This window comes from Centropristis striata, chromosome 1, assembly GCF_030273125.1.
Source record: "Centropristis striata isolate RG_2023a ecotype Rhode Island chromosome 1, C.striata_1.0, whole genome shotgun sequence".
Taxonomy (NCBI): Eukaryota; Metazoa; Chordata; class Actinopteri; order Perciformes; family Serranidae; genus Centropristis; species Centropristis striata.
Genome location: NC_081517.1, coordinates 43,949,816 through 43,963,397, shown reverse-complemented (window position 1 = coordinate 43,963,397; position 13,582 = coordinate 43,949,816). Strand labels below are relative to the sequence as shown.

Below are 13,582 nucleotides of genomic sequence, written 5' to 3'. Positions count from 1 at the left end.
TCACGTGGATTAGTATAAAACCAAATAACCCTTTTGTGGTTCATATTAGATAAGCCACCACAATATTTTCAGCACCAGACATTTTAAAAACCGACATGCTTTCTTTTTTCTTTTTGGCTACGTCTGCGGACTAAATATAAATGTGTGAAAACCGCTTCAAAGACCAAGTCAAAGTCCATCAAACACTGCTGCTGCACACAGGTACAATGAGGAAGTGTCTGGAGACGACATCACAGAGACGGAGCCCACTTCCTGTTTGTGTCTGAGCTGCAAATGGTCAGTAATAAATATGAGACAGCAGCAGCAGCAGCCATTGTTATGAGGAGCTGATAACATCTCTCCAACGGGCGCTCATTAAGACGATAAGATCTGTTTAACTGCTATTATTTATGACTCATGAGAAGGTCAATTGTTGTAAATGGTGCATGCAAGATAAACTGGGAGAATGTGATGTTAAGTGGAAGGATTGAGCTGAAACCAAGGTTATGTAGATTAATTGTTTCGGGACTGCTATGGTTGTTTAAATTGCTGTCGTTTTGGTCTTTTAAAACTTGTATGTACATTTTTTTATGTTATGTGTATGATTTTTATGTGAAGCACTTTGTGACTTCTGTCTGTGAAAGGTGCTATATAAATAAAGTTTACTTACTTACTTACTTATAATAGTTTTGGATTTTTCATTAGTTTTAGTTTTAATTTCGTTGTGAATTTTTGTTTTCAAATTCAGTTAGTTTTAGTTAGTTTTCAGAGTGAGTTTTCTAGTTTTAGTTTAGTTTTTAGTTTTTGAAAATGCTTAGTTTTAGTTTAGTTTTTATTAGTTTTAATTTTTTTGTAATGGGCTATATGTTGGGTGCCAGATTCAAAGTGGTCATAATAAATTTTGCGTTTATTTGCTTTTATTATCCATCTCAGCCCCAATAAGGTTATTAACTCTTACAGTTCTGGGTGTTTTGTATTTTGGTTCTAGTATAAACATCCCAGTCTCAGTAAACATATTTACCATGTGTTGCATGTTCAAATAGAAACACTGAATTATGAATGAAAAAAGTTGACCAAAACGAAAACTAAGGACATTTTCACTATAATTTTAGTTAGTTTTAGTTAGTTTTGTAACCACACAATACAGTTTCAGTTAGTTATCGTTTTTTTAAAAACTCTCGTTTTTATTTTTATTTCAGTTAACGAAAATGTTTTTTCAATTCTAGTTTTTGTTATTTCGTTAGTTTTCGTTAACTATAATAACCTTGAGCTGAAACACACAGATATTTGTGTACTTACGGTCACATTTCATGCCCTGGTGTATCAGCCCGTAGAGGAGGGAGCCACAGTGGTCGCAGAAGGTCGGGCTGGAGTAGGTGTGGACCTTAAACTTGTGTTTACTACGAGGATCCTGCAGCGGCACAAACACAGAGAGGAGACACTCAATATTTAACCCATTAAGGCCTAAAACGGCTGGAAAAACTGCCTGTAAAACCTCTGGGCGACTTTGAAAGAACCCCCTAAAACATGAAGTTTTTCTGGAAATTCAACAGAAGATTTTTCAGCCTCTGTAGCAGATAGAAATGAAATTCAAAAAGTATTTGAGAGCTTATACCCATGGCTTTCATGAGAAGTTGAGTTTATTTGTCCAAACCTTCAATAAAGTTTTTTTTTTAAATCAACAAACTCAGCAAATGTTACATTTGACTGAATAAAAATCCTATGCATAATACTAATACATGCCCATTAGCAAGATGCAAACATGATATGACAACTGGAAGAACAAGAGAGAGTTCTCATTAGCCTACTGTAATAATAAAAAATAAAATAAAAAATAATAATAATAATAATAATAAATAATAATAATACATTTTATATATTGCACTTTTCAGGGTACTCAACGACGCATAAAGTAATATAAGACATAAACAGTCATGATTTCTTAAATCATCATCACAATCAATTATTATTATTATTATTATTATTAATAATAATATATTATTAATAATATTATTATCTCCAGATGGCCACAAATCTGTCTGTTCTTCGGTGAAAATATGTCGTCTAAAAACATATTCCTCATCCATAAATCTGGTCGATTGGTTCCGAGGGTTCAAAGTCCGGATCAGCAATTAAATCATCGGCGCTGTTTTCATCAAGATCGCTTCCGTTTATTTGTCCAAACCTTCAATAAAGTTTTTTAAAACATCAACAAACTCAGCAAATGTTACATTTGACTGAATACCATGCCTTTATCTCAATCTCACAGGACCTTATTACGCTCACATCCTTTAAAAAACTCTTCAGAGATCTGGAAGCAGACTCATATCGCCTTTGCACTTGTTTTTTATGATGTCATGATCTTGTACTGTCCATGCCTATCTTACTGTGTTGTCTGGCTTGTTTGTATTTTACTGTACGTCCATGTTTTATTGTCTGTTCTGTCATGATGCACGGTCTGTCTTATTGTTGTAACTTTTAACCCTGCTGCTGTCTTGGCCAGGCTTCCCCTGAAAAAGAGGTCTTTGTGTCTCAGTGGGACCGACCTGGTTGAATAAAGGTTAAATTAAAAAAATATTTTTTTTAAAAATCGTATTTTGTTTGCTTATTGATATTAAAATATACTTTATTGCTCATCTATTATAAGTTAACTATGGTTTTTGCAACTAGCGGATCTAAAGCGAGAACAATGCCTTATTACTTGTTAATTAATGGTTATTAAGGACCTTATTATAAAGCGTTACCCAACATTCCAGCTACATGTGAGCATTGAAGATCTTACTCCTAAACAATGTGGATTATTAAGATAATATAACAATAATACAATCAGTTCACATCCTGGCTTAGATTTGCCACTTTAAATCTCTTAAATCTGCAACTTTTTTTCTTGTAGATTTGTCACTTTAATCTAGTAAATTTGCAACTTTTTTTTCTCGAAATATTACCTGAAGTTACCAAATATAGTTCTTTGCCTGATAAAGGGTTAATCACGCCTTACAACATTTTCTGCATTATACATTGTGTTAAAAAAGTTTTCATAACAGCACATGTTGGGCAGTTTATAAGATCTTACTCCTAAACAATGTGGATTATTAAGATCCTATAACAATAATAAAATCAGTTCACATCCTGGCTTCTCAGAAGGCTTTTCACCACATTTTGGGACACATTTTGCTCAGTTCTTCCACACCAAGCTACAAAAACTTTTCTTTATGGACCTGGGTTTGTGCACTCAGGCAGCACAGGGGGATTTTTGGCCGTCTCCTTCTGGTCGATCGGTCAATCAATATTCTCTCTCTTGCACTTTTTTTCGCAGCTTTATTTCCACAGCTGAAAGCAACAGGCGTTACCTTCAGATCTGCCGTCAGACCCGTTCACCGAGCGGCTAATCCAGATAGTGTAAAAAGTAGCTATGAAGCTATTAAAGGCTATCTCCCTTTCAACATTGTTAGCCAGAAAGTTAATTCTACAGTCTTGGAAATCTGAAAGGGCTCCTACATTTGAAATGTGGTTGAGAGAGCTGGGAAATGTTTTACACTTGGAGAAAATCTTTATCTTTTTTAAAATATGGCAACCTTTTCTTGATTTAATGCCTAAAAACTTTTTTTTTTTTTTTTTTAATTTTATTTTATTAATTTCTGTGGGTCATCATATTAGGTACCAGGAAGGACATAAGAACAAAAATAAATAAATAAATAAAACAAATAGCAGTTTCAGAATTTCATCAATATCAGTTTCATAGTATTTCATCAAAATCAAAGTTACTTCAGAATGTATCTGTCTTATAATGTTCAATGCTTCCCTCAATACTAATAATTGGTTGTACCGACCCTCCTTTTTTTTTTAAATGTCTAAAAAAAAATGTAATGTCTAAAAACTGAATTAGTGTTTTTCTGTTGCTGTGCCATTTATGTTATACCCTTGTTTTGTTTGTCTAATGTCAAAAACTCTGTAAAAAAAAACAAAAAAACAAAACATGTATTGTTCTGTGTAGCTCCACCAACTATCTCTAATTTGTGTATATAATTTGTTTATATTTTTCTGTTATGAAAACAATAAAAAATAAATACACAAAAAAAAAAGATCTGCCGTCATATACAGTACAGGCCAAAAGTTTGGACACACCTTCTCATTCAATGTGTTTCCTTTATTTTCATGACTATTGACATTGTAGATTCATCAAAACTATTAATGAACACATGTGGAATTATGTACTTAACAAAAAAGTGTGAAATAACTGAAAACATGTCTTATATTCTAGTAAGCAAAGGGTGGTTACTTTGAGGAATCTAAAATACAAGACATGTTTTCAGTTATTTCACACTTTTTTGTTAAGTACATAATTCCATATGTGTTCATTCATAGTTTTGATGCCTTCAGTGAGAACCTACAATGTAAATAGTCATGAAAATAAAGAAAAACGCATTGAATGAGAAGGTGTGTGTCCAAACTTTTGGCCTGTACTGTATGTATGCCTCCAATTGTTGCATGCTGTCACTCAAAGAGTCGATAAAGTTCATCGTCCTGGCTGACAGATATTTTTTTACCCTTCATCAGCTGAGCTGCTCAGTTCTCCAGTGATTTCCTGACTGGAAGCAGTAATTACTGCAGTGAGCCTGGCAGCTATAACACTGATGTTAATCAACCGACAGGCGAAAAGTTGACCCAATGACACACTTTGAAAGACAACCCCTCATTTGCATATCGAAGAAGAAAGGCATGAATGATTAAATATATAAAGAAAATAATACAGAAAAAAATAAGTTTGGGGTAAGTAAAGAGAGGGGAAAAATATAAAGTTAACAGAAGAAATAAAATCATTAATAAATGAGCCCATCATTTTAAAATACATAATACATGCAAAAAGAAATAAATTATAAATTTAATAAATACTTAAAAATAAGTTTAAAAAAAGTACATTTTTAAAAGTAATAAATTATAAATAAATAAATGCATACATACTGTATGTATGCATTTATTTATTTATCATTTATTTTTTAATTATTTTTTAAAATCTATTTATTAACCTTTTTGTGTATTTATTTTGCATTTATGATTTCTTTTGAATGATTTATTACTTTTAAAAATGTACTTATTTTTTTTCTTATTATTTTTAAGTATTTATTAAATTTATAATTTATTTCCTTTATTAAACTTATTTTTTTCTGTATTACTTTCTTTATATATTTCTGTTATATTTATTCATTCATGCCTTTCTTCTTCGATATGCAAATGAGGGGGTTGTCTTTCAAAGTGTGTCATTGGGTCAACTTTTCGTATTTATTCCCCAATTAATTAATTAATTAATTAATAATAAATAACTTTTTTAATTATTTAATGTATGATACATTAAATAATTTTAAAAAGTTATATATTATTATTAATTAATTAATTAATTAATTAATTAATTGGGGAATAAATATGAAAGTAACCAATCCTTTAAATGTTGCTTGTGTTTTGTCAGAGAGCTAATGTAAAAAACATTGAGAGAGAGATGCAGCGCTGATTGAGTGAGTTTGGAGGACGCTTAAAATAGGAAACAACAAAACAGCTTTGGTGATGTAACAAAAACAAAGAAAGACAGAGGAGGTAGAGATTAATAAGCATCAGTTATATGACTTTAAAATCTGCGCTGACTCAAAAAACGTGTGTGTGTGCATGCGTGTGTGTGTGCATGCGTGTGTGTGTGTGTGTGTGTGTGTGTGTGTGTGTGTGTGTGTGTGTGTGAGAATGAGAGATGTTGGCTCATTAACCTGAGGCAGCCAGGCAGCACATTCTCTCTTTCCTGACACGTCTCAATGTGATTTGTGGCTGACAGCTCAGCAGGAGGACAAGAGGTAACATCTGTGTGTGTGTGTGTGTGTGTGTGTGTGTGTGTGTGTGTGTGTGTGTGTTCATCTAGCAGCAAAAACAGGAACTACATGAACACACACACACACACACACATCCAGTGCTGCTGACCTTGCTAATGTTATTAATAACCATCACTCAAAAGCAAAAACAATCATTAACCGTGTGTTGATCCAATATCCAACTTGAACACATGACATGAAAATGGACTTCCCATTTTCTTTACTTACATCCGATGCAGGTCCCTTGTCGGCCCCCGGACAGGAAAAGGTGACAAATTCATGACAGCGCTTATGGACCACAAAACAGCACACTGGAGGAGAGAGAGAGAGAGAGAGAGAGAGAGAGAGAGAGAGAGAGAGAGAGAGAGAGAGAGAGAGAGAAAAGCGTATGTCAAAGTCAGGCTTCCAAATAAGGCGACACAATAGCAACAAAGAGATGAATCAATATGTCAATTATGTGGCATTAGTCATTGCACAACAGGCTACTCATATTTCAGCAGTTCCCATTTGTTCCTTCCTTGCTGTCGATGTCTATATTTAGTTTTATTGCTTCAGTTCAGATGATTTTAAATTTAACCACAGCGGGGTGGGACATCTTGTAATCATGCCCCATAACATTAAAGCTGCTGCAGGAAACGTCTCACACACACCTGGTGACTACAGCGTGTTCCTGTCGCTGCTTGAAGTAGCATTAAAATCATTTAGTGGAGTGACGGACTGATTGAAATAAATACACTGCATACTCTCAGCCTAATATAGAGCCGTGTTTCCCAACCTCTTGTTGTTCCACACGGCATACCACCAAACAAAAATGTCAAAAAGACAGTAAATAACACCCTTAATATGTTTAGAACTACATGTGTCATCTGTCACAATTCCAACCCTCCTGTTAGCACATACACACTGTACTGCTACAGAGCTAACTGATAGCCTGTTAGCACATACACACTGTACTGCTACAGAGCTAACTGATAGCCTGTTAGCACATACACACTGTACTGCTACAGAGCTAACTGTTAGCCTGTTAGCACATACACACTGTACTGCTACAGAGCTAACTGTTAGCCTGTTAGCACATACACACTGTACTGCTACAGAGCTAACTGTTAGCCTGTTAGCACATACACACTGTACTGCTACAGAGCTAACTGTTAGCCTGTTAGCACATACACACTGTACTGCTACAGAGCTAACTGTTAGCCTGTTAGCACATACACACTGTACTGCTACAGAGCTAACTGATAGCCTGTTAGCACATGCACACTGTACTGCTACAGAGCTAACTGATAGCCTGTTAGCACATACATACTGAACTGCTACAGAGCTAACTGTTAGCCTGTTAGCACATACACACTGTACTGCTACAGAGCTAACTGATATCCTATTAGCACATACACACTGTACTGCTACAGAGCTAACTGATAGCCTGTTAGCACATACACACTGTACTGCTACAGAGCTAACTGTAGCTAACTGCCGCTAACGAGGTCGGCCGGCTTGTTAGCGCTCGTTAAGACGGAGTCCCTGGATTTGTCTCCAGTCATTAACGAGGAGATGTTGATTCTTTCCGGTTATATCATTTGATTATGCTACCGATATAGCATACGGTTGCTGATCTCATTTGTAAGGAACTCATTTTTTAAGGAGACGTAGCCCTTTATAGCACACAAATTGAAATACTTGAAATAAGTGTTATTGGTGGATATTGCAAGACTTTTACTTTTGTGACTTTTTTCATTGGTCAGATGCCATGGTGTCACTATATGTGAGGTAGCCTGATCTTCGCTGATTGGCTGGAAGAAATCCATGTGGTTCTACGACCTCCCGGAGAGGCATGGGGACATATGGTTCTTTACCTGATAAAGGGTTAATAGATTTATGCTGCTCACTTGCTGGTGGGCAAACAGAAACACACACACACACACAAATCCAGATTAGGTTTTTGAGGAAGTGTAGTTTTTCCCAGGAACACACAGGACAGTTATTGACCATCTATCACACTGCAGTCATCTAGCAGCTCTGCTTAAAGTAGGGACATACACCCATTTGTGCCCAAAGACCATATTTAATATCATTATAAATGCCATGTTTTGTTCTTATTAGTCTAAAGTTTAAAAGCTGGTATGGAGATACATTAGAGCAGTAGTTCTCAACCTTTTTGAGTCGCAACCCCCAATTCAACATGCATGTTGTCCGCGACCCCCGCTTAACCAAAAAAGACACGAAATGATAGAAAAAAACTAAAATACTTAAAAAAGAAACAAAATGACCAAAAAAGACACATAATTACAAAAAAAATGACACTAAATTACTAAAAAAGACACAGAATTACCAAAAAAATTACACTAAATTACGAAAAAAGACACAAAATTACCAAAAAAAAGACACAGAATTACCAAAAAAGACACAAAATGGCCCAAAAAATAAACAAAAGACACAAAATGACCAAAAAAGGAAACAAAATGTCCAAAAAAAAGACACAAATTGACCACAAAATTATCAAATAAAGACACATAATGACCAAAAAAGACACAAAATGACAAAAAAAAGACATTAAATGACCAAAGAAGACAGAGCTGACTTCCAAAATGATTTGGCGACCCCCAGAAATCATATCGCGACCAGGTGAGATCAGCGTTTGTCTTTGCCGTCAATTGTTTATTTGTTTTTTGCGACATTAATCCTTCTTCTGAACGTAGAGTAAACTCCCAAAACATTTGCTCCATGCTCCATCACGACTGTCTCTCCTTCTTCTTGGTTCTTCCTGGAACCTTAACCCTTTATCAGGCAAAGAACTATATTTGGTAACTTCAAGTAATATTTCGAGAAAAAAGTTGCAAATTTACTAGATTAAAGTGGCAAATCTGCGCGAAAAAAGTCGCAGATTTACGAGAAAAAAGTGGGAAAAAAGCAACTTTTTTTCTCCCAGATTCACCACGTTAACCCTTAATAGGGCACTCATTGAAATACTTGCAAATTCCAAATTTCAACCCTAGAGAATATTGGAGGATATTACATACAGCCAGAATGTGTAAAAAAAACATACGAAAATAATATTTTGAGGAAAAAAGTTTACGAGATTAAAGTGGCAATTCTACGAGAAAAAAATGCACAGATTTATGAGATTTAAAGTGGTTAATCTGGGGAAAAAAGATGCTTTTTCCCACTTTTTTCGTGTAAATTTGCGACTTTTTTCGCACAGATTTGCCACTTTAAATCTCTTAAATCTGCGACTTTTTTTCTTGTAGGTTTGCTACTTTAATCTAGTAAATTTGCAACTTTTTTCTCGAAATATTACCTGACTCTAACTACCAAATATAGTTCTTTGCCTGATAAAGGGTTAAGCTCAGATTGGTTGACGTAAAACGCATGACTTCCATTGTGGAAAAGCTGCAACTCTGGTATAGTGAGATATGCAGAGAGTTTTTCCTGGCAGTGACAGGCCTTATCAGCATTGTGTGGTACATTCTTTTGGCAAGGGCTTGAATGGAACAAATGTTAATTTATAAGTCCTGTACTCCAGCTTTAAGTAAAATTTCAAAGGAAAGTATTTTACTTGTAAAAGGGTATTTTTACACTGTGATATCATTATTTTTACCCAAGCAAAATATCTTGCTTTTCCATCACTGAATTAAAGTACACATATGTTTATTGGTCAGCTGAAGCATCAGACTTCTTGCTTTTATCATCATCCTTTATGTGACAAAAGTTTAGGCATGAAAACAAACTTTTGTCCACATAAACATATGAGAAAAAGTCTCAAGTTTGGTTTTACTTTGAGCATTCTCAAGAAAACCGACTAGCCAAGTCAAGCTTTTCCTGTCTCACAGATTTCCTTGTCTCTCTTTATCAAGCTGCTCTGAGAGTTGTTTCAAACTCACTAAGGCTACAGGACTTAAATCTCGCTAAATTAAATCACTGAGATTATCAATGTGCAAGGCCATTCTCTGCAGATTATTCATGTATTTATGCTCCGAGTGCGTACATGTTCAAAACACCTACAATTTAAGGTAAAATAATTGGATCTAGTTAAAAGGTGCCACCTGTCTGGACTGATTCTGGAAAAGGCAGCTTATATTTTTATGGCTCTTGGTCTTCAATTGACCTGAAGACTCTAACTAGACTCTGTCGTTCCTTTCATAAGTTTTAAACAGGCTGCAATCTCCGTGTCTGAGCATGGAGGCCAACCAGGAAGTGCCTTAAGCCTGCAATCTACCGAAAATTCCAGTAGGGGGTGCTAAGTTTGGCTGCAAAAAAAATCTGCCCATTCATTTCAGTGCAAAATTTGAAAACTTCTCACTTGATTTATTACCTCAGAAATTTTTTTCAGGACAACAATATGGTCTCAATCGCTAGTAAAAAATTATCTTCAAGACAATTTGATGTCAATAGTTGTAATAATGGCCCCATTTAGAAGAAAATAGAAGATAAAGAATCGTATGATTTGGGGCGGGGCTACCTTTGATTGACAGGTCACTGACAAGGCGAGCCGTCACCAGGAGAGAAGCAGAGCAATGCGTATCCACGGCAACGTGTCAATAAAGTTATATATAACGTTATATAGATAGAAAAGAGAACGTTTACCGAATTGGTCTCATAACTTTGACCCTTTCACTGTATTTTCACTTAATGACAGTTTATTTGAACGTTTTGTTCAGTAAAAATGTCTTGTTCAGCGTTTGGTTGGACTAACAGACACTCCAAGGAGTCGCTGCTCAGTTTTCTGAGGTAAGAAAGATACATTTTGTTTTTGTTTTTTTGCTAGCCAAAACTAACATCCCAGTTAATGCTCCAGTTAATGCTAACATGAATTAGCAGCAGCTTCTCTCAGTCAGGTTGAGGTGTAGAGAGGCTGTAGTCAGTGATCAGATCCCTCTCCTCCTCCACAGTCCAAATATGGTCATGCTTCCTGTATCGGAAACAAGATGGCGACGCAAGATGGCGACGAGTATAACGCTGAACTCGAGGCTTCCAACGGGCCACAAACCAATGGGTGACGTCACGGTGACTTACGGCCATTATTTATATACAGTCTATGGTTTCCATCAAGCTTTTCTCATGAGAATCTTCAAAATGTGCGTAGGAATTTGTTGATGGAAACACAACTACAACTTGGGTTTAGACAACCAAGGCAACTGGTTTCGTTTCCAGTTCACACCTTCTACTCCCACTACTCTGCGGTTTACTTGCTGATAACATCCATGCATCACCTAAAGTGGCAACTTCTGATGAAACTACGCTTTAGCAACTGGTTTGTTCGCTCCAAACCAGTTGATGGAAACGCAGGTTAGTTGGACTAACTGGTCTTCTTTGTGACATTTGAAAGGTTTGTTTAACATTTCCTTGTCGATTGCTTGGAGGAACAGCAATTGCTTTTGAGTTTTTCATTATGCACTTTTGACATTTTAAGCCCCAGAAGTAAAGTACCGTCTCAACACTGCAACTCACACCTCGACTATCTAGATTCATAAACAGGACTACAGGTAAGAGGAAAAATATGTATTTTTAGTTGTCAGGCTTTAAAACACAGTGGGTTGGATGAAAATAAAGTAAAATCCATTCCTTTAAATTTTGATCAGTCACTTCCTACAGGGGAAGATGGGAACATGACCAACACCAGAACTCCATTTAGATAAATAGGGCAGATCGCTGTTCTGAACTGTCGCCCGACTTTGTGCTTCAGCCACACATACATCACTGCTGGTGTATTTTTACATGAAAATCTTGCACCGAGCTGATTTAAACCACTTCCACTTCTACAGTGACTTGCAGTATCGACGAAAAATGGAATTAAGTATAAATATGGTTCACATTTCAATGTTATAAGAGAAATATTAACATGCATGCTGCCCCAAAACAGCCACTGCAAGAACAAAACATACACATGCACAGGGTGATGTTACCTCTGGTTTAATCTTAATTATTCACATTGTCGTTACATTTTCATGAGGCGCTGTGGCAACTTTCCACAGCTTTCTAGCAGTTAAGCAACACAGTTCTTATGTCTGTGCATGTGTGTGTGTGCTTATATGTGCAGGACAGAGTGTGGGTCACATTACTGGACACCTGGACATACACTGGATTTAAGTTTTAGCTCAAACTGAGCACACAGAAGCCACAAAATACCAACTGATAGCACAGAGACAACAACAACAACAACAACTGCTGGTATAACATTGAACTGTGTCCATCTGTAGCGCTGCACAATGCAAATGAGGAGACTCAGTGAGAGGAGAAAACAGGCACACAAAGAAAACTAAAAGAAGACACAACGAGAGGAAAGACAGAGTGAAGAAGAAATAAAGTCAGAGACGTGTGTGTGTGTGTGTGTGTGTGTGTGTGGGCAGGGAGGGATGGGGGCACAGCTGGGTTTGAGGCGATGTGAGGGGGTGGAGGATTCATTTGTGTGTTTGCAGTGTGTCAGAGAGACAGAAACAGAGAAGTGGAGCAACAGAAAACACAGTGAAGGATGCAGTCACACTTTAGAGCTTTTTGTTCATAAATCTGCTCTGTCACTGACACACACACACACACACCTGTGCACGCACACACACACATATATACACACACACACACTGCTGAAAGACGGGCCGAGTGACCTGCCGAGGAGGTCTTCGCTCTGTTGCCTAGCAACCAGGCTGAGCCCCACAGTCGAGTCTACGCACGCACAAGCGACAAGCGAACAACGCCCCGTTTTTTTGTCTGACAGACGGCGATAGCAGCGAATCAGAGCCGGTCCAAAAAAGACTCCAGCGACGGACTGCCAGGACGACAGCAGGCCGACAGTTTGACAACAACAGGAGCATCAGGAAGTTCCTGATGACCAAACCACAGATGGACACATTTGTATAATAATCAACGCTCAGTAAAACGTCACAACGGTTTAACCGCAATCACGATCAAAACTTTCCCATCGTCCTCTGAGCTGGAGATGTCAGGAGTTTCTAACAATGATGACATCTACCACTTGGCGTTCAATTTAAATTTGTGACGGACATCGTTTGTGTGACCAACATAAGGCGATAATAAAAAAGGAAGTGGACCGCATCATTAGAAACACATCGATTACTTGAGTCTGACAGTAATCAAATAAGAACAATTTTTCATGAGTCTATAGAATCTCTACAGTTTTATATTTGGGGAAATCAGACATTGACTTTACGAGATCAGGAGACAAACGTGTATAAAATAATGTTGATTGCAAGCAAAAAAGCAATTACCAGAAAGTGGATGAAAAAGGAGGAACCTAAGATTGAGGACTGGGTGGAGGTTATACATAATATTTATGTGATGGAAAAATTAACTTTCTCCGTGAGACTGGAGGAGGACAGATTTAAAAGAATATGGAAAAATTGGAGTAGAGTACATAAAATCAATTAGATCTGACTTTATCTGAGATGACCATCATTAGAAGGAAAAGTACCCTGGTTCGTAGCTACAGAAGTTGAAAAGTTATGGGGTTTTTTTGTTTTATTTTTTATTATAATTATTTTTATTGTTTTTTGGCTTATTTTTATTCCTAAAATTTTGCAACACTGGAACAAATTGCTGTTTGATTAGTCATAATTTTTGGATGACTACTATCTCAGTTGCACAATTTCATTGGAGTGAATAAAAATGTAAAGTTAATTTATATCTGATCCAAGATGAATGATGGCAAGTGTAATCTGAAGATGTATTATTGGAGGGGTTTGATTTATGTAAACCAGATGTATGCAAAATGTTTGTTAAAATGTTCAATAAAAAGAAAG

General features: G+C 36.4%; 1 protein-coding gene across 2 annotated transcripts in view; it reads right to left on the bottom strand.

Moving 5' to 3' along the window:
* The window catches only part of LOC131979402 (protein kinase C beta type-like), a 53,992-nt gene that overhangs the window by 25,506 nt on the left and 14,904 nt on the right, over positions 1-13,582 (bottom strand). For both annotated transcript variants that reach the window (XM_059343379.1, XM_059343373.1), the window contains exons 3-4: positions 6,060-6,142; positions 1,279-1,390 (exon numbers count right to left, since the gene is read on the bottom strand). In XM_059343379.1, coding sequence (XP_059199362.1) covers positions 1,279-1,390; positions 6,060-6,142 — 195 coding nt within the window. The remainder of the gene's footprint in view (positions 1-1,278; positions 1,391-6,059; positions 6,143-13,582) is intronic.